We start from the raw sequence: 22,138 nt of genomic DNA on the forward strand, positions 1-22,138 counted from the left end.
TCTCGCCTCGTATTATACTCGCCGCATTCTCCAATCCATGTTCCGCCTCCGACCAATCGTACCGACTTCGCCAGGCGAGGCTGGCACACACCCCTCGCTCCTGATGCATTAAGTTACACCAATCGCTCCGTTAGCGGAGGCTGTTGAATTACACCTCCTGCAGGCAGGCGTAGCCACAGTCTAGGGTTTGGCCACATTCCACTGAAATCTCCACCACGATCCCCCCGAAGAGCGCAGCAACCAGAAATAGCTCTGTGTGACACGCTCGGTTATAAATCGGCAGTGCCTCTTTTTCTACCTGAATGGGGAAGGGAGGTTAAGCAAACTGAATCCATTGGGGGGGGGGGGTTCCCTATATGTCCTATTTTTCCTATAGGTCCAAAGCTCCCGCTCTTCGTTCAAAAGGAATGATACAGGGGACTCCGCAAGGCAGCATTATGTCATTCCACTCTCACGTGATCCACAGACTTCTGCATATATCCTTGAGGATTCCTGCCAGATGGATTGTGCAGAATCGACCCTCTCTCCGTTGGTAGGGTAAAGCAGAACTCTAGATGATTTGCAAGCCAGCAAGGAGGTCTGGTTCCCAACTACTTAATAGCAGCTCAGGGCAATAAGGGGGTGAGTCTGTGTGTGTGTGACAGAGAGAGAGAGCGAGAGCAAGAGAGCGAGCGTGCAGGTGCATTCACGCTCTTCCAGCAAGACTCTTCTTAATATGCTCTCTGGCTTCTAGAGGCCTGCACAATCATAGTAAACACATTTCCCCTAAAAATGGCCAGTAGTAAAATGGCTTAATAGACCTATTTGCCACTTTCAGAAGGAATGCCACCAACAAAAGTGAGTGGCCCCCTTGCCTTCCTGATGCAACCTCATTAAAAAGTGACCTATGGATTCATTTTGCAAATAAAAGACTGCACCAGAAACAAGTTGTTGTTGTTGTTGTTTAGTCGTTTAGTCGTGTCCGACTCTTCGTGACCCCATGGACCAGAGCACGCCAGGCACTTCTGTCCTCCACTGCCTCCTGCAGTTTGATCAAACTCATGCTGGTAGCTTCAAGAACACCATCCAACCATCTCATCCTCTGTCGTTCCCTTCTCCTTGTGCCCTCCATCTTTCCCAACATCAGGGTCTTTTCCGGGGAGTCTTCTCTTCTCATGAGGTGGCCAAAGTATTGGAGCCTCAGCTTCACAATCTGTCCTTCCAGTGAGCACTCAGGGCTGATTTCCTTAAGAATGGATACGTTTGATCTTCTTGCAGTCCATGGGACTCTCAAGAGTCTCCTCCAGCACCATAATTCAAAAGCATCAATTCTTCGGCGATCAGCCTTCTTTATGCTCCAGCTCTCACTTCCATACATCACTACTGGGAAAACCATAGCTTTAACTATACGGACCTTTGTTGGCAAGGTGATGTCTCTACTTTTTAAGATGCTGTCTAGGTTTGTCATTGCTTTTCTCCCAAGAAGCAGGCGTCTTTTAATTTCGTGACTGCGGTCACCATCTGCAGTGATCATGGAGCCCAAGAAAGTAAAATCTCTTACTGCCTCCATTTCTTCCCCTTCAATTTGCCAGGAGGTGATGGGACCAGTGGCCATGATCTTCGTTTTTTTGATGTTGAGCTTCAGACCATATTTTGTGCTCTCCTCTTTCACCCTCAATAAAAGGTTCTTTAATTCCTCCTCACTTTCTGCCATCAAGGTTGTGTCATCTGCATATCTGAGGTTGTTGATATTTCTTCCGGCAATCTTAATTCCGGCTTCGGATTCATCCAGCCCAGCCTTTCGCATGATGAATTCTGCATATAAGTTAAATAAGCAGGGAGACATTATACAGCCTTGTCGTACTCCTTTCCCAATTTTGAACCAATCAGTTGTTCCATATCCAGTTCTAACTGTAGCTTCTTGTCCCACATAGAGATTTATCAGGAGACAGATGAGGTGATCAGGCACTCCCATTTCTTTAAGAACTTGCCATAGTTTGCTGTGGTCGACACAGTCAAAGGCTTTTGCATAGTCAATGAAGCAGAAGTAGATGTTTTTCTGGAACTCTCTAGCTTTCTCCATAATCCAGCGCATGTTTGCAATTTGGTCTCTGGTTCCTCTGCCTCTTCTAAATCCAGCTTGCACTTCTGGGAGTTCTTGGTCCACATACTGCTTGAGCCTTCCTTGTAGAATTTTAAGCATAACCTTGCTAGCGTGTGAAATGAGTGCAATTGTGCGGTAGTTGGAGCATTCTTTGGCACTGCCCTTCTTTGGGATTGGGATGTAGACTGATCTTCTCCAATCCTCTGGCCACTGCTGAGTTTTCCAAACTTGCTGGCATATTGAGTGCAGCACCTTAACAGCATCATCTTTTAAAATTTTAAATAGTTCAGCTGGAATACCATCACTTCCACTGGCCTTGTTATTTGCAGTGCTTTCTAAGGCCCATTTGACTTCACTCTCCAGGATGTCTGGCTCAAGGTCAGCAATCACACTACCTGGGGTGTACGAGACATCCATATCTTTCTGGTATAATTCCTCTGTGTATTCTTGCCACCTCTTCTTGATGTCTTCTGCTTCTGTTAGGTCCTTACCACTTTTGTCCTTTATTATGGTAATCTTTGTACGAAATGTTCCTTTCATATTTCCGATTTTCTTGAACAGATCTCTGGTTCTTCCCATTCTGTTGTTTTCCTCTATTCCTTTGCATTGCTCATTTAAGAAGGCCTTCTTGTCTCTCCTTGCTATTCTTTGGAAATCTGCATTCAATTTCCTGTATCTTTCACTATCTCCCTCGCATTTTGCTTGCCTTCTCTCCCCCGCTATTTGTAAGGCCTCGTTGGACAGCCACTTTGCTTTCTTGCATTTCTTTTTCATTGGGATGGTTTTAGTTGCTGCCTCCTGTATAATGTGCAAGGCAGTGATCCATGAAGGGGACCAGAAACAAGAGCACTTCTCAAAAACAGAGCATGTGCACTTGATTCAAGGCCAATCATCACACACTGCTCTCCCCGCCACAGTTCCAATAAAACAGAAAAGGCCCAATGCACTCACTAGAGGGGCTAAGCCAGAACAACAGCCATTGTATTGAAGAGCCAATGTTAAGTGCTCCTGCCAGCTTTCAATGCAGAGCAGCTTCAACCCAAAAGATGCAAGTTTAGGCTCTTGTGACAAAATAACCTTAAGCAAAATCACACGGCTCTGCCATATTTTTTCGGCATTCCACAACAGCAACTTTCATAGGTTAATTTAGTGGTTAAGGGGCAGCAGGAAGAGGGAAATGCTATTTGCTCATTTCAGCTGGTACCTCCTCACACGCTGTAGGACTAAAGCGGTTTACTTTTTCAAACTCCCTGTGTCTTTCTATAGAACTAGAAACTTATCTAACTTGCCAGGGGGTCAGGGCAGCATACAACAATGCTGCCTCTCTTTTTTGTTTCCCTACAGTTTTGTTATAGTTGGAAGAACATGTTTCACCATCAGCTGGAGGACTATATAGCAGGTAAGAGATTGCTTGTGTGCCATCTAGGAAATGATGATATGGAAACAGAAGTTGGGGGCACAACTAAAAAGCATGAAGTTTTTGCAAATGGAAATGTTTGATTTTGCCTTGGAAGACAGCGTGTCGACTGTTTGGGTCAAAGGATCAGACAAGAGACCCAATTCTTGCCCAGGGGCTCCCATTGCTGGCTTTTGCCACTGGAAAAAGATACCTTCCACATAGAGCAGTGATAGGTAGGAACCTCAGATTTGGGGGCTGAATGCAGCCCTCCAAGCCTCTTTACCTGGCCCTCCTGATTCTTCTCATGCCGCATCCCTCAATGGCTCTGCTCTTTCCTGGCAGCAATGTGTCCCTGACCTGTGACCATGCCCCTGGCTTGTCTGGATGAAGGATACAGATGCGGGATGGGTGGAAGGTGTATGTAAACACTTCCGATTTCACTGTACAAAGGTTAAAAATCACACCTGTTGCTCCCCACACTTTTGGCTCTGACGCCACCCATCACTGACATGCAGCATCCACAGGTGGCTGCCATTGAGCAAACAGAGGCCTCCAGCTGAAAAGGTTCCTCACTACACCATGCATGGTGACATTGCAGTCAGCTTCATGTGTTATTCCCTTCCAACAGAATATCTGAAGGAGAAACTATGGGGGTAATAAGCAAATGGTATAAGACTGGAGGAAGGTGACCACGTTGACAAGGTTGTCTGTGTCTTTTCTGTCCACTTTTCATTAACACCCCTTGCCCAGATTAGAGCTAAAACCAGAGGCTCTGCTAAAGATAGGCATGTATTGTCTCATGATGCTTTGAACCTCCAGTCTCACTATTTTAGATTAGAACAGTCAATCCTCCGCCCTGATACGGAGAGCTGGGAAACCCATATTCCTACTTCCCAGGACCAGGCCTGCATAGGGGCTGAGGGCACTTTCAGACTATCAGTATTTTCAGATTGGATTCAACCACATAGTGGCAAACTCTGGCTGCACAATTATAGTGGACCAGGACATCCTGCGTCACAAACCTCCTTCTCCTAAAGGCTATGCTCTTTGCAATAAGGAAAGTGATGGGAAAATGCACAGGAAAGTGTGGGATAACACTTGAATTGATGCAATGTCATCTAACCTCCTGGCAAACAATTCAGGAGGAATGCTCAGTGAACAAGTCTTCTGGAGCTCCCTGAGTAAGGAGATTCCATTCATTGGTATCTTAGGGCTGCCATACATCCAGAATTTCCTGGAAATTGCTGGAACTTGGCTATCAAAAACAGTGTCCAGGTGGAATTATCTGGGAAAATCAGAACGTACGTCAACCCAATTTTTGTGTCTGGATTTTCACTTTTTAAATATGGCAACTCTATGGTATCTAGGCAGCCAAGTTTCTGGGGATTCCCTCATCCATGGCAAGATAAAATAATTCCCCCCCACCCCAGCTACTAGAATTATGGATAGAAAATGGTGCTGAACAGTGCATTCCCACAAATGTAATCTACCTGGTGTGATCTTGTGTACTTGCCTGTGTATATAATGCCTCTCAGACATTGCTTGCTTGGCAGCCAGTATCTCTCATTGACATTTTGAGAGAGGCACTTCACACAGGGCGGTAGCTAATTTAGAACCCAACCAAGTGAATGAGCAAAGGATGTGGGAGTGGGATGATCCAATTAAAAGTATGCATCACTTGGCATTTATTCAATGCTGGAATTTCACCCATAATTTCAGTGCCCACTTAAAGCACCAAGATGACTGTAGATAGCCCTTTAACATGTCATTATCTTGAATAAAGTTTTCTATCAGCTATGAAGGAGCGAGGATGAGCTGTTCTATGGCACAGGCTCTCTGGATCAGGCCTTCCTGGCTGTACGCAAGCCTCAAATGCCCAGCCTCTTTTGGAAAATGACTGTAGAAAGGGGGGGGGGGAAGATGCAACACTCCAGAAGCAGTCGTTCCATGAGCCACTGTACAACATGTGCCTTAATTGCTATCTGGCCAGGGAGAGGGGGCGTTAGCCACTTCCTGTGCTTGAGATGCTCTTCAGTTGCTCAGCAGTCCCCGATCCAGCACTGGGAACAGCTCAAAGAAGGCCTGGGAAAGAAGGAAGGAAGGAAGGAGGAGAGAAAGAGGAGGAAGAGTCAGGTTTGGTGGGGGAAGAACAACCCTGGGGGGGGGGGGAAATGGGGCAGCTGTCAAACACACACATATGATGGCGTCACCATGGCAGCAGGAGAATCGTGAGGCACCATGTTGCCACAGAAACGATCACTGACTGGAGGGCACCATCGTTGCCATGGTAACATACAGACAAGATTACAAGGAAGAGATAGGGAGTGGGCGGCAGCAGGGCTCAACCTGCAACCCGGGGCGGGGAAGATAGTGACCTCGATACGTATGGAAACCTTGTTCCTGTCTGCCAAGCTCTTCTCACACTTTGTGCCCCCCTCCTCCCCAACCTGCTCCCCGAACAATACACAGGGCCAGAGGGAAAGCTCTCTGTTTACATTGCCCTTCCTTTTTTCCTGGCCTGCTCCCAACCGTACAGCCAAGGCCCATGACAAGAGAGTTTCTTTGCGAAGGAGATACTCCTCTCTCACCCCACTCAAGCTTCCTCAGTCTAGCCTAACTCACAGGGTTGTTGTAAGGACAACCTGGGAAAGGGGTGGGTGGGAGACCTGGGCACACACCCACACCCTTGGAGGCAGCAGAAAACAGCTCCGCTCAATGCAAATGCTTTCCCTCTGCCCCACCTGAGCTGCCACCCACCTTGAAGAGAGTGATGGTCTGTAGGACGCTGGAAGTGCAGCACATCTCGCGGATGGAGTGCATGGCCAGCTGCGGGGAGCCCATGTCCAGGACGCGCAAGCCAAGGCGGGAGGCCAAGATGGGCCCAATGGTGCTGCCGCAGGGAGAGTCATTCCGAACCATGAATTCCTGCAATAGGCAAATGAATTGCTTTCTCTTAAGGCTCCTGAGCAGCTGATTTGGCCTTGACACTGTCCAGGGGTTGGGGACTCCCTTTAGTTGTTGGACGAGGCCATTAAGAAAGGCGGCCAGATATGGATCTACTGAGCGTCGATGATGGGAGTGGAGGAGGTCTTTGGGGAGAAGGTTCTGGGCACCTATGTGCACAACCCCAGCATCAAGAGACAGCCATGAGGTGGAAATGCTGTCAACACTCCACAGACCTTAAAACCCAAGAAGGAACAGCCAGGGGTTGGAGACAGAAGGAAGCGGAAAAAACCCATCTTCAGATAAGGGGTAAGGCCTTCCCCATAGCATTTAATCCTGAAGGCCCACCATTTCTGGTCCCATCTCCCGCCCCCCAATGGCAGATGGGGCATCTTGCCCCATTGGTCCCTGGCTGCAGAATCTACAGTACAGGGACATAGCACTTGTGTATTTCCCTACGCTGGCCGATCCAAACTCACCCTCTAGTGGCCACAGTATTAAGTGCAAGGGGAAAGCTTGGGAGTAGCTCTTGAGGTAGAGAGGAACAATGCTTACTTGCAGGGGGACGTCCACACGGCTGGCAATTTCTCGGATCAGGGCCTCGGTGACAGCAGTAGAGGCATAGCGCTGGTTGCTGTTCACTTTTATTGTAGGGCCCTGCATGAGAAACCAGAGGATTCAGAACAAAAAGATGTACTAAGAAAGGAGATGCGGTCTGCATGCATCAAGAACATAAAGCTTTGCTTTCCGAAAGCATGAGCTGCAACAGAGAGAAGGCGGTGTGGAAGCCAAAAGGAACCACTGGAAAGCAGAGACCTACCCCATGGCAATCTTGCCCCAGAATAATGCAGTAGTTCTATGTACCCCCACACAGAAACAAGCGTAGGCCTGAGTCTTCCTTTGGGCTTTCAGACATTCTTCCCTCTGCTCTTCTGGCTTGTGGGATCAGGAGACGAGCAACCACCATGAGCCCCCCAGTCATGGGATGGGACCAATGCTTGCCACCAGACATCCAAAGTCCTAGAACAAGCCCCCTGCCCCACTAAATACAACAACAGAAAAATCCACTGGCATAATCATTCCTTCCATCTACCGTAGCTAGGTGTGAGTGACATTGCTTATGTAGGCAAAACAGCACCACTACCCCAATACAAAATCTTAAGGGGCTTAGGCAAGCTCCTAAAGTTTGCAGAAGTGCTACAATATTTTTATTTTGGGGGAGGAATACCCAAAAGCCAAAGGAGGATTGAGCATGCTCAGTGGGCACACGATACTGAATAATGGGCAAGGGGGAATGAAATGAAACACCCTATCAGAATGGCAGGGGCAGTTGGCTGAATCCAGAACAAGAGCACTGCACACTACAATATTCTGTTGCAGCTCCAGCCTGTAAGGTATACATCACAAATATTGAAAAGGACAGGACTGTAACTAACATGTTGTTTCCAGCAATTGAATAACCTTTGACATACTTCCCAACATCTAGGCTACGGGAGCAAAAGCAAATCCCCCACACACCCCACCAGCATCTCCAAAAGCTCATTCTTACATTCAGAGGCAAAGTTTTGTGTATTAAAAACCAATGTTATCAGGTCTTAAAGAAGAACTAACTTCAGTTTCAGGAGTAAGTTTTGCTATCTCCCCCGTTCGACTTGCGCTGAGGACGACTCTGCTACTGCTTGCAGAGAGTCTGCCTTAGTTTTCCACATTTTATTGTTGCCTCGTGGCCCCGTCACCTACCTTGTGGAACTCTGGACGGTGGTTCTTATCGTGCTTGTCGCTGCAAAAGGGAGCATCAAATTAGACCCTGGCCAAGTAGATCCAAACTCTTAGAAATATGAGGCTGAATTTCGAAGAAGAGACAATGGAATTAAACTAAGAAGAGATATGGTGTTATTTCAATGCCTGGGAGCAATTTCAAAAGAAGCAGGGGTTTTTGTGGGGGGGGGGCAGAGTGGCGCTCCTGATGTGTCAGTGAGAACACCTGTACGCAGATTTATGCACAAAGGACTTTTATTAGAGCGGAGACAGGCATTCTGGGGAAGAGGAGCACTGCCATATGCCAGTGGCAGGATGAGAAAGACCCTCTTGACAGTGATGCCTAAGAGCTGCATCTAGCCCAAGGGCACCATTTGCCAGGGGGCAGATTCAGCGCTGGGTACATCATCTGGAACAAGTACAAGCCAAACTCGGAAGGCAGAAGAGCACCTCCATTTTCTGACTTTCAGCATACGCTGCCTTCGACACTGCCAAACTGTTTTCTAGGACCATGAGGCCTGGGAGAGAGAAAGTGCATTTGTCGGGGAAGGCTGAACCTAACTACTGGTTCTGCCTCAATCCGTGTCCTTTGCCAAAACGCTACCCCTGAGGGTGGTTCCAAATGCTGCAGGACAACAACTCCCGTCATCCCTGACCACCAGCCATGCTGGCTGGGGCTAATGGGATTTGGAGTCCAACAATGTCTGCAGTGGGGGGGGGGCAGATTCCCCAGTTCTGCTCTGGAGGGGTCCAAGGCCCAGGACTTATGCTCAACCGTTTAGGGAGCCTTACTCCCTTGTTATAATTGAGGGAAGGGCCTTTAAATAGATGACTTGGATTTTGCAGATTAGCCCAAACTGATAAAGAGATGTTTCTGACCTCAGGATTTTCAAGTTTGAGAGTTGGTAAATCAGACAGCTTGCATTTCTATCCTACAGTTTTAAGTATCAAACAATTTCGTTTATAAAACCATGGGACTAGATTTTATTTTATTTTTTAATGAAAGCAGAGCCTCTTTGAAAGCCGAATTCCACAACAGATGCCAACTTTTCAGCTTGTACCGCAAGCCAGCAAATTCACAGCAGAATGCCTAATATTTAGTAAAATACTTGCTAAACCCTCGTGCATTTCTTCCTGCTGGGCACAGCAACATACTCACGCATAATTGGGGTGCACGGCATGGGCCATGTCAGCACTGATCATGCAGGACTTTGGCACGGCTTCCTCAAAGGCTGTCAAGTTCTGGGGCGAAGCAGAGATGCGCCGAAGGACAAGTTCAGTGAGGAGCGAGCCAGCCCCCTGTGCACTCTGGGAACCAACCTGCCAGATAAGTCAAGTCAGTAAAGGAGCCAGCAAGAAGAGCCTTTTTAACCCAGAAATATTCCACCTCCCATCTCAGTGTGGTGCAGCAGTTAGGAATGCTGACTTATGATGGGTGTGGGGAACCTTTGCCCCTCTAGATGCTGCTGATATACAGCCCCCATCAAGCAGGGCCAATGGTCAAGGACAACAGGAGTCAGCTACATCTGGAGAAGCAAACATTTCCCACCCCTGGACTAGGACCTGGAAGACAAGGGCTCAAATCACTGCTCAACCAGCAAGGTTGATGGGTGAGCTTGGGCCAGTCCCTCTCAGCTGAGCCTACTTCACAGGGTTGTTCTGAGGATAAAATGGAGACAGGGAGAAGCAGGAATGCCATCCTTGAGCTCCTTAGAAGAAAGGTGTTGCATAAATGAATTAATAATGTTTCAGAGAGCAGACGTGTTTCTGCCCCTTAATTTCTCATAACATTTCCCCTCATCATCTATCAAACCATCAGGTGGAGCCACTCTCCAAATAATAATATTCATCTAATGCTCAGAACGGCAGGGTGAGCTCCCGTCTTTCAGTCCCAGCTCCTGCCCACCTAGCAGTTCGAAAGCACCCCCGGGTGCAAGTAGATAAATAGGGACCGCTTACTGGCAGGAAGGTAAACAGCGTTTCCGTGTGCTGCGCTGGCTCGCCAGATGCAGCTTCGTCACGCTGGCCACGTGACCCGGAAGTGTCTCCGGACAGCGCTGGCCCCCGGCCTCTTAAGTGAGATGGGCGCACAACCCTAGAGTTGAACACGACTGGCCCGTACGGGCAGGGGTACCTAATGCTCAGAACAGGATTTCACTTTCCACTTCTGCAGCAACATAGGAGGCTGCCTTATACCGAGTCAGACCACTGATCCATCTAGCTCAGTATTGTCTACACTGATTAGGAGCAGTTCTCCTACCTGGAGATGCCGGGGATTGAACCTGGGACCTTCTGCATGAAAAGCAGATGCTCTACCCCTGGGCTATGGCCCTTCCCTCTTTTCTACCCAGAATGTAGCCTTGCCCATCCACAACTGTCTCGTACTGACCTCTTCATTGTCATAAAGTGCAACCAGGCGCACATTTGGTTCTTTGGCAAGAGCTCCAGGCTCTTTGCTGGATTCAATCAGCGCCTGTAGAAAAACGTAAGGGGAAAAGGTTAGGGAGTGCCTAATGGGGCAGGATAGGGAGTGCCCTGGGACAAAAATATTTACTACTAGTCTATGCGTTGCTATCTTGTGAGCTGACTTCTTAAAGAAACCATGTCAGCGTCTCCCTTCATGTTCTCAGTACGTTAAATTCTGTACTTACAATTGAACTATTTTTCCTTAGTCTGTAGGTTAGACTGGCCTCCGTGGCCTGAACATTTTCAAAGGTTCTCTACTGAGCCGACTTCTTAAAGAGTACCGGTTTCTCTGCAATGCTAGATCCCTTCTGGCACCACAGGAAAGACTACTTATGGCTTCTGACTAGATGTCTGCCCCCCCCACCTGTGCCCATCCTAGGTATCTGGGAAAGTATACAAGCTCAGGGACTGTGAGTTTTGTGCTTCCAGCTGTCTTGGGCCTCTAACTACAGCAAATGGAAGGTCTCCCTTGGGCTCAACTCTTAAGCTGCAGTCCCATGTCAGAAAGCTGGTGTACTGGGGAGAAGAGTGTCACCAGGGTAGATAACTGGTGCCTTTAGTCATTTCACAAAAAGGAGAATTTAAAATCACATGCTGCTTCCGCTGTAGTGCAACAGTTCTGGAAAAAGCTGTACCTGGGCTTCTGGGAATTGATATATAATGAGTTGAAAAAGATGTTGAAATATACATTTGTTAAGAAACCAGAGGCTTTTCTTTTAGGAATAGTAGGAAATGAGATAAATAGAAAGGACTGCAAACTTTTCCAATACGCAGTAACTGCAGCGAGAATACTACTGGCCCAAAGATGGAAACAGGAACAACTACCGACGTTAGAAGAATGGAGAATGAAACTGATGGACTATGCAGAACTAGATAAACTAATGGGGAAGATCAGATATCTACGAGACCAAAAGTTCATCGAAGATTGGGGAAAATTTTCAGATTATTTGAAATGTATTTGTGATGAGCAAATAACGCTAGTGGGATTTCAAGAAGCTCTGTGAATGTTTGAGTAATATTGTGTTGAAGAAAAATAAGAGAGTGAAGGCATATAAAATGCAATATAAAAATTAGGAAATGTGTAATTAAAAAATTGAATAATGGATGATTGTTAGAGAGGCTGAAGGAAGTCCAAAAGAGAAAATATGTGATAAATTTAGGTTGGATATTATAAATGTATGTTGGAAAATTAATAAAAATTATTTATAAAAAAAGGAAAAAGCTGTACCTGTCAATGCCCTACCTTTTGACAAAACTTTACAAAAGACCCAAGGCCCATGCCTGATGCTACATAAACAAACACTGCACTTGGCTGCTTCTGACTTTCTCCTCACCTCCCCCCCCCCACCGGATGTGTGGTTTACTTCCATGTAAACCACAGTATTCCATTTCATCTGAGCTGGAACCCTTGTGGTTCTGCATAACCCCTCCATGATTTGAAATGTTTCTCTACCTGTTGCTACACACAGAGAGAGCCCCAGAGGTATATTTCTGCACACAGCCATTCCCACAAACATAGAAATAGTTTCACCATGCAAAGTGGTTAAATGGGTCACCCCACCTTTTGACTGCAAGAGTAACGGGTGATTTTAGTACATGGGGTGGGGTGGGGATGGAATGTGAAACAATAGAGCAAGGGTTAGAAGTAGTTTCTAGGTGACTTCTGGGGGAAACACAAGTTATTAGAGCAGATTAGAGGATGGCTCCTTTCCATGGCACTGATGGATCACAGAAGAGGATTCATCTCTGACCCGACACCCCCCCCCCCGACCGCACAAAGTACTCACCTGCAGGGCACAGTAGCTGCTGTGGAGGTTGTCCAGGCGAGGGGAGAAAATGAACTCACTGAAGGCGCCACCTAGTGTCTGGAGGAGGATTCACCAGAAAGAAAAAATCCTGAGCTGGGACCAACCTTTCCCTGGTTCAGTCTGTCTGCCACACCACACATTCTCCCTGCAGATTTTGCAAACGGGTTGGAGAGTGGCAGCTGGGATCTTTCCCCAGGAGATGAATGAGAATCTGGAACAAGCATCTCTCTCTACGCCTCTCTCTCTCTCTCTCAGACCAAACGGTGGGGGACCTGTGGTTCTCCTGATGTTGCTAGACTACAACCCCCACCACTGACCATGCTGGCTGGTAGGAAGCTCACAGGTTCCCCATTGCTGTGCTAAAGGAAAGTTGCATGGAGCTAGAAAATGTAATGAGTTCAACCATGTGACCCTTAGAAAGCTAGCTCTGTCCAAAACCAAAACCCCACTGCCAACCCCTAATGCACTATTTATTTATTTATTTATTTAATAAAACAGGATACTCACAGGAGGCTGTGTATCCACCAGGCACAACTCCATCTCCACCACCTGCTCCGGTTTCACCTTCAGCTGGGAGCAGAGGAGGGCCAGCAGGGCTGGAGAGTGACGACTCTGTGAGAAGGAAAAGTTGTGAGAAGGTAAAAGAGACTTACTCCACTCTGGAAAGCTGCCAATTCTCTCCCTTGTTTTGGACTTGCATACTGTACCTCTCCAGCCAATTCAACAGCATCCTTGTGTCTCCCCCGCCCCCCCCCCCCCCCCGCTGCCTCCCCAGCCTTACCTGGAGAGATGAGGCACAAGCTGTGTCTGTCTTGGACGTCTTCTTTTCCAGGGCCTCCTGGACTTCTGTGGCCAGAATCGGGACCCTGGGAACAGCAGGTGTGTTGGCTGTTTAACTGGCTTGCTCATTATTGCTGCTTCCTGGGAAATTTGGCTCCAAGAAGCAACTGGAGCCCACGGAGCCACCAAGACCCAACAGCACAAGACACTTCCAAAGAAGCCACTTGGTGAAAGTCAGCCCCCCCGGCAGAGCAAGAAACACTGTAACTACACCTCACCTTTTTTTCTCAGGGAACATCCCCTCCCATTGCCATCACATCCCCTCCCATCATATTGGTAGCATGGTCCTGGTACCCAACAGCCAAGTGCTGGGGAACCTGTGGTCCTCTAGGCCAGGGGTGGAGAACTGGATCCAGCCAGCAGTCTGGATCCTTATCATCTCCATGGCCAAGTTTGACATACTGGCAGGGCCGCTCCACTGTCAACCACCTGGCGTCACAACGATGTCAGGTGGGCCACCTTCTTGCTTGTACGGTACATGAAGCTTTGAAGTCCTGACAATCAGCTGAGCGTCAGGGTTCCAGCACACTATGCACAGCTCTGTGCAAGTACCACCTGATTGTTGGGGCTGGCACAGAGCCATGCAAGGAGCTATGCACAAGGCTTGGGAGGCGATGCTGATCACACAGGCCAGGTGTAGGGCAGGTGGGTATGACTTGGTTAAAACTTAGACAGGCACGTGACAAAGACCATCATTTCAGCAGGCATTTTCCACTGGTTTTCTGCTTTTACAATGAATTTTAATTATTCTTTTTCTCTATAAGGTGTAGTTTTTTTTAAAAAAAACTTATGTATGCTGCTTAGGAACTCTAAACATTAAGTGGTCTATAATATTGGAAGTAAAAAAACCAAATAAAGATGGGGTGCCAGTAAGCCCTCCAGTCCCAACCAGTCTGATACGACTTATACACAGAATCCAGACCTGGGCCTCTCTAGGCAATCCTAAAGCACAGAGTATTGTATCAACATAGAAAGCTGTCATATATACCAAGTCAGGTCTACCTAGCTCGGTGCTGTTCAGACTGGCAGTGGCTCTCCAGGGCTTCAGACAGGGACCATTCCCAGCCTCCACCCCTGGAGATGCTGGGGATCTTGAGCCTGGAACCTTCTGCATGCCAAGCAGATGGTCTTCCTGTGAGCTAAGGTCATTCCCCATCACCCAAGGGGATCAAACTCTGCAGCTGACTCTCTTGCTGAAAGGCAAATGACAGCAGTGCCAGCCAAGCCTGCTGCCCCTCGCCCCAACCCACCATGGAATATATGAGCACAGAGGAACAGCAGTTTACACACTCACAGGTGCTGCTCTGTGTTTGGCCCGAAGCTCTCATTCACATTGCGCTGGAGGTGGATGGCCAGGTGTGGGATGCGGAGGATGGGCTGCTCCACCCACACCAGCTGCTGCTCCAGGCGCCCTGTGGACAGGTCCTGAAATGGAAAACAGAAGGGGGACATAAGTGTAGGGTGTGCGTCATTCTGCCACTTTCACCCACTGGCATAATGTGGGAGAGGGGAGGAACAGGAGAGCGGGATTAAGGCAGCAGCTGGGAGCTAAAGGCTCTCATTGAACCACTGGTCCACCCAGCCTAGTGTTGTCTACAGCAACAGCTCTTTGCGGTATCGGGCAGGCCTCCTTCGCTGCCCGACTTGCAGATTCTAGAGATCAAACCAGGGATCAAATTGCAAAACAGGTGATCTTCCACCAAGATATGGCCCTTCTGGAAAATAGAGCTATCATGAACAATCTACGAAAAGTGCCCATGTGGGGGGGGAAAGGCAGCTTATCGGGGGAGAGACTGGAAAAGATTGGACCAATAGTTTAACTTTGCCCATGGTTTCACCAATACTGACAATCAGCGCTTTCAGAGGTAGAGGGGTGTGGGTGGGTGGGTGAATACTTCCCTCCCCCTACGCTGCTGGCTTGGACGAAAATGGGAGATCCTCCCTCCTTTAAAGTTGTTCAAAAACAACAACAAAAAGAAGAGATCTGTTTCAGCCCTGAGTGTCTGTATTTAAGCAAATCAGAAAGAATGCAAAAAAGAGACCCTTGTTCTCAAAATATGCCAACTAAGAGCATTTATGACAGCATTTTAGAACATGAGTTTGGAGGAACTTTTAGAAAGTTTCACATTTCAGTTTGGTAAGAGTGTCACCATAACTATGCACCTTCCATTCCCACTTCCCTAATAAATCTTCTGGCCCACACAGACCATGCACCTATGCTTGCAGGAACCTCATCTCCACTTGGTTTAAATTAATGTTTAATTTTAATCTCAGGTAGGTGTAGGTGTGAACAGAATTGCAGAATGGAACAAAGCCCCAAACATCGTTTTGATCAGAACTTTCATCTCCTCATCGCTTTTGATTTCAGTCATATTCAAACAAGTACTTTAAAGTATGCAAAGTATGGCACACTTTGAACTAGACTCCAGTCCTACTCAAGTGTAGCTAGGCAACCAGCTCCACTGAACACACTCATGTTTACCAGGGCAGAAAGCACTGATCGGGTAATTCATTAAACAGAAGATTAAAATTGCTGGTTTTTAATAACACTTTTATGGACTTTGTCTCCAGGGGAGGATATTCGCTGTTGGCATCTTTGTTGTATCTCAGTCTCAATCAAAACAATGCAATGCATGCAGCTTGATTATTCCACATGATAAACACTTCAGTTTCTTTCATCAAGCACCCTCAGAATATGTCAATTCATGTTAGCATTTCACAAACTACTTAAAAAACACCCAAGACAACCAACTAAAATCTTCAGTTTAACAGCATATAATAGCAAGAACCCCAAACAAAAAAAGAGCAATAGAGCTATCTAGAGTTTGAACTTGTGGAAACTGAGCTATTTCTCACACCTAACCCAGGGCAGTGGTGGAGAGGAAGTAGCCATATTCAAATTTCAGCCATGTGACCCCAAGGTTCTCACATTACTGGAGTGGCAACTGAAGACGTCATGCTGTAGGACAGAACAACATCTGGCCCTCAGATGTTGTTGGGAGTCTCCCAACTTCTGTCAGCCCCAACCAGTGTGGCCAATGATCAGGAATGATGCATGGTGGGAATCCAATGTCATCTAGAAGGCCAAGTTCACCAGTCCTACTGCAGCAGCTCCCAGGCTGCAGAGCAAATATAAGAATAGGCCTTGATGTGCAGGTGATGGAAACTTCAGGCCAATGCAGCCCACCAACGCTGCCATATGTCTGGATTTTCCCAGACATTATCTGGATTTCAAAGGGGGGAGAGATTTCCGAAAGGTGGCGCTTTGTCCTAGATCTTAGGCAAGTTCTTTTGGCTCAACAATTTTGGAGGTGTCCTGGTTTTTGAAATATGGCAACCCTACCCACCAAGTCTCTCTATCTGGCCCTTGGTACTCTTCCCTCCTCAGCCACACCCTTTAGTAGGTCTACTTCCTGCCCTCCTTGAGTGTTTCTTCCTAACTGGAATAGGTCCTTGTCCTTGTCAGTGTTTGTAAAAAAACAAAAAGAAAGGGTTCTGACCTCCCTTTGTTGCCTCAGCCTGGTCCTTGGACCCTTGTTGGCAAAAAAGAGTCCACGACAAAAGTATCCTTGCAGAGTTTTATTCTTAAAAGTCTTTCTGCAAAAGTGACTGACCAACTGTACACACATCAACACTACCAGCTTTCACTAACCAACCAACCAACCCAACCAACTAACATTTCTCACTCTATATATACACAGTGCAGGCCGCTGACTCATGCTGACCCAGCTTTTTAAGCATTAAAGATAACAGTGGCCAATTTTCAGCCCTGACAGTCCTCTGATAATAACTTGTGGGTGTCTGGATAAAAGATAGAGAGGTCTGTGTGTGTGTGTGTGTGTGTGTGTGTAGAAATTACTCAGCTGTCCAAAGATGAAAACTGCATTAGCTTCTTTGTGCACTTGTTGTCTCTGGCCCTCCCCATCCCCACTGGCATGTGGCCCCTGGAAGGCTGTCCAGAAATGAATTTGGCTCTTAGGCTGGCAAGTGTTCCTCACCCCTGCCCTAATGTGACATGGCTGCAATATTGGAGGTAAAGTCAGGTCTCTTCCAGTTGGAAAAACCTAAGCATTGAAGAGCTCCTAAAGTCACATAGTATACACCACAGTGCAGGGCCCCAGCCAGGACTAACCTTGACGACGACTCTTCCTGCAACAGAGAGGTCTCGGTCGAACCAGGTGCTCCAGATGCCCCCTCCATATGTCTCCACAGCCACCTGGACTGTGCCCTCCTGGCTACGTTTTGAGCAGCGTTTCACCTGGATGACACACAAGGCCATTCATACGTATATCCCAACAGCACACACTGAATTAGCCCTTCAAATTGTAAGGAACTGACCCAACAAGAAATAGGGCCAGAGTTATTGTCATAAAAGTGGGTGGCAGCTCTGGATTTTTTGCAGTTACATTCATCGTATACATATATACCAAGTTATGCACTCAATTGGTTGGTATTCTGTATGCATTTATTTGGTCCATTGCTTTTTCTTTAGTGTTAAAAGGTGCATTTCAGTAAGTCCAGTTAAAAAATCCCAACCAACAGTTGTTGTTGTTTTTTAAAAAGAGGAGTGGAAGAAGGCAAATCCAAAGGGATGTTGTCCAGACTGCTGACAGAAGGAGGAAGCAAGTTTATCACAATTCTGCAAACACTGGCGATCCAATAACATAGGCAAAAGGAGTGGCCCAAAACAATATTTGCAGGGATGGGGAACCTGTGGCCCTCCAGTTTGTGTTGGGAGTCCTACCTCTCACCACGACTACTGGCCATACTGGTGGGAGTTGGAATTCAACAGCATCTGGGGGGGGCATAGTCTCCCCACACCATCCATATTGGGTATCGGGAAGAGGCCTGTTCACAGAAAGTCAATGCATAGGGGGAGACAACAAATAATGCAGGACTGAGACAACAGAGGGCTGCAGGAGGGAAGGAATGCTAAAGAGTACCCAGGGGCATGCTAGGCAGTATTGAGGAAGGGGGGTTGCTGCTTACCCGCAGACATGGACTGTCTGTGTGGGCTCCGATCAAGCTGAAGCCATTGCCTGGCTGGTACTGTCCCCCAACAGCAAAGGCGATCAATGTCGAGAGGTTTCTGGTCACAAAATACTAGTATGGCAGGAGAAGAGGGGTTAAAGAAAGAGTGGGAGACATCAGTGTTTTACCCAGTTCCATAGATGGGGTGCCTGGCAGAGGCCTCATCTGGAGCACCCCACTCCTTCTCCCACCACCCCAATTCCCAAATAAGAAAGGGAAGGAAGAAGCCGCTCTCTTTCCACACCTTTCGGTCAGGCTGGATATCCCAGTGTTCAGTTTCCTTCAGCTCCTGGAAACCAGCCTGAAGCAGGCGGCTCCGACATTCGGCCACCACTGCAAGAGAGGAAAACACAAGCAGTCATGAAGGGGGCATGAAGACACTCACCCCCAGCTGGCCAAGCTGCATGCAGAAGCAGGCTTCAAAGAGCTATTTGCTGCTCTGAACAAGGTGGAAGTTTGTGCGACTGAGCTTCAGCTGATGCAGAATTTGCCTCCCAGAAACTTAACTGGGGACAAGTGCTGGGATCCTGGGATCCCCTTTATTATACCAGCTGCACTGGCTGCTGGTCCCTCTCCAAGTTCAATTCAAGGTGCTGGCTATTCTTCAAAGCCCTTTATGGCTTGGAAACATACACCTCCAGGTCTCGCCTCTTCCCAATATGTCTGAGTCCTAAGGTCAGCTGGTAGGTGGTCTTTCACTGAGTGCATTTGTCTTGGTTTTGGGGTTCACAAGGTCTTTCTCTGCGGCAGCCTCCCTACTTGGAATTCACTGTCCCACACGTTTTGATGACAGAGCTTTGAAAGGCTGGGGTATAGGTAGGTAAACAAATAATGAAATTTCCCCCGGCACATGAGACTCTGAATGATACCCCACATCCCTGCCAAAAAACAAAAATCAGCATGATGCAGCTTAAATTGCACTCACAGGCCTATTTGTACTCTTGAACTCAAGTGTGAGAGTCATATTGTAATGTTATCATCCTGACTTGCTTACCCTACCCTAGCAGCAAGCATAGCCTCAGCTACAAAGCCTTTTGTGGCTTCCCAGCCTTTGCAGGTGAACATCCATGTTACCACACCTTCACAGAAATGATAAGGATTTGCTGCCGCCCCTGCACACGGAAGGATAGGCAACTGCTCAGAACACCCTTTGGGCTCAGATGTCCACAGAGAGCAAACAAGAAATGTATTAAGGAAAGCAAGATAAACACTTGAGGAAAGGCGAGGCCAGACTGAGCCGAAGAGGGTACAGAGAAAAAGCACTTATGGTAAATAAATTCTCATCTACACAGGGCTCAAGCATTTGCCCTTCTAAAGCTCCTTGCCCAGAAATGTTTCTTGTGACATCTCTGTGCAACGATCAGAATTAAGTGTGAAACCCTAAGAAACAATGGTGGGTAATATTCAGTGCTAGTCCAGATCAGATCAGATCCACTGAAATTAATGGGCATGACTAACTTGGATTCATTTATTTCAATGGGTTTACTCTGAGCAGAATTTAGCTGAATACAAGCCTGAGCTTGTACTTCTGCCCACTGAGCATCCAACACAGTGGAGAAGATAAACCACTCTCCTTGTATTTTAAAATGCTCCAGTGAACCTCCTTGAATCAAGCAGAACCTGTTTGAGCCTCTACAAGGGAAATGAAACAGATGATTCAACGAATGGTACATTATGCTCACCAAGACTTGCAGATAAGGAACATGTTGCATGCATTAAAGTTCTGCAGAAAATTATGAAAGTGGAATGAAAAGCATCCCATAATCTTCCAAAAGTTTAATTATTAAAAACATTTAAATACCAACTTATCCAGAATTTCAGGTAGTGAACAACCAACTGTATCACAGTACAAATACAGTAAGATGGATGAAAATCCTTAAAAGCTACTCAAGTTACAAATTAGAAATGATTGGGCAAATAACATTTTTTTTCCTGCCTGGTGCCAAAAAGAGAGCCTAAGTACCAGGCAAGGCAATTTAGGAAGGTTGCCCCCAGGAGGACTATAGGCCGATAAAAGCCCTTTATTTTGTTGCTGGATGCCAAACATCTGACACAGTAGTCACCTGGAGAGGTTACATCTACACCATACATTTAAAACATTCATACCACTGTTGTCATTGTAACCCCCTAGGAATCCTGGGAACTGCAATTTGTTAAGGGTGCTGATCTCACAGAACTACAATTCCCAGCACCCATAAACTATAGTTTCCAGGATTCTCTATGAAATGTTAAACTGCTATAAGAGTGCTTAATGGTGCAAGTGTGACCACAGTCTCAGCAGAAGATCTTAAAGGTGGGTGCCCTCAGGCTTAAGGGCTGAATGCAGCATCCAAGGTCTCTATCTGGCCCTCAGCCCTTTACCCACTCCACAGCCCTAATGGCTCTGCTTTTTCCTGACTAGAATGCATACACCTCACATTTATTTATTTCTAATATAATTTTATTTTTTGACAAAGTAATAAGAATAAATAAATAAAATAAAAAATGTGCACCCCACCCCCAAGACCATTCCATGGTAACTATCCAACCTCCCAAAATTTCAACACCTCTTGCGATGGTTTGACCCCTTTCTGTTTTAACAGTACGAATTCAACAAACACTTTCCATATCTCCTCAAATTCATTTCTCCTGCATACAACCCGTCTTACCTTAATAGCACATATTAATATATCATTAATGGCTATATTCCACACCACTTTATACCATTTTTCCATTTTATATCCACCTTGCCCCTTTCCACTTCCTAGCCATAGCTGGCAACTTTTCCCTTGTTTAAAGGGAAATTCCTCGCAAGAAAAGGGAAAAGTTGACAGCTATGTTCCTAGCTCTAATAACTCGTGCAACTGTCAATAAATTTGTGAGCAAGTCCTTCCCAGCCTGTGAACCTTCCACGCCATCATAAATTGATAATAATGGTACCGCTGGACTTTCGGCCAGCTTTAACCCAGTGATTTCTGTTATCTCCTTATGTACCCTCCGCCCCGCCGCCCCCCCAAATTGTGCATATTTACACCCCTCACACCGCGCATTTAAAGCACACTGCTTACCCCCCCCCTCCACAGAATCCTGGGAAGTGTAGTTTACTCCTTCGGAAGAGCTACAATTCGCAACACCCAGTTCCTGGGATTCTTCAGGGGGAAGACATGTGCTTTAAATGCATGGCAGACCTCCCGTTGGAGAAGTACTTTCCGGGCGTGAAGCCCCCGTCCCGGGCTCCGTCTTACCGTGATAAGGGGAGGGGCTCCGGCTGATAAACTTGAGCAGCTCCTGCGCCGCCTGCTTGGAGCTCGCCTGCGGAAGGAAAGGGAGCGAGTCACGAGGGGGCACCGGAGCAACACGGCTTCGCCTCTGCGCGGACGCCCCAAGGCCACGAGGCCTCCCGAGACACCCTCTGCGCTCCTGCCGCCCCCGTCCCTCTCAGCAAAGCCCCCTCAAGCTTATACTACCTGCATGGTTGCCCTGCTCCGGCCCGGCCAAAGAACGATACCCACGCCGCTTCCCTCTCTAGCAAGAACCGGCCCCGCCCCGCCCCGCCCGGCTGCGCTGGGCCTGCTGGGCCTTGGGAAGGGAAGTGGCGGGCGGAGCCCCCTCTGCAGGCAGCTCTCGGTAGGGCCCGGGACGCCGCTTCAGAGGTCCGCCGCCGGCGCGGAGAGCTGGCCGTACGTTGCAATCGCGATGCTTGCCATAATAAGCCAGCTTTTCATAGAATCACAGAACTACAGTTGGAAGGGACCCGAGGGTCATCTAGTCCAACCCCCTGCAATTGGCATAAGTGTGTTCCTGCTGTGTGCAACCAAAGTCCTACCAAGT

The 22,138-nt window shown here is 47.4% G+C and overlaps 1 protein-coding gene and 1 long non-coding RNA gene across 2 annotated transcripts; one reads left to right on the forward strand and one right to left on the reverse strand.

Moving 5' to 3' along the window:
- The first annotated feature begins 681 nt into the window (after positions 1-681).
- LOC310751740 lies at positions 682-5,392 on the forward strand. Its single transcript, XR_014542654.1, has 2 exons — positions 682-929; positions 2,931-5,392. It is a non-coding gene; the product is annotated as an uncharacterized lncRNA (long non-coding RNA).
- DNPEP (aspartyl aminopeptidase) lies at positions 5,144-21,916 on the reverse strand. Its single transcript, XM_083591257.1, has 15 exons — positions 21,775-21,916; positions 21,553-21,619; positions 18,573-18,661; positions 18,287-18,400; positions 17,430-17,555; positions 14,592-14,722; positions 13,239-13,323; positions 12,965-13,069; positions 12,437-12,514; positions 10,573-10,656; positions 9,343-9,503; positions 8,166-8,205; positions 6,981-7,082; positions 6,240-6,407; positions 5,144-5,564 (listed from the first exon to the last, which is right to left on the reverse strand). The coding sequence occupies exons 1-15, from the start codon at positions 21,778-21,780 to the stop codon at positions 5,514-5,516; spliced, it is 1,407 nt and encodes a 468-aa protein (XP_083447383.1). The 5' UTR covers positions 21,781-21,916; the 3' UTR covers positions 5,144-5,513.
- Positions 21,917-22,138: the final 222 nt, after the last annotated feature.

The sequence above is a fragment of the Podarcis filfolensis genome (genome assembly GCF_964270895.1).
Source record: "Podarcis filfolensis genome assembly, chromosome: 1".
NCBI lineage: Eukaryota > Metazoa > Chordata > Lepidosauria > Squamata > Lacertidae > Podarcis > Podarcis filfolensis.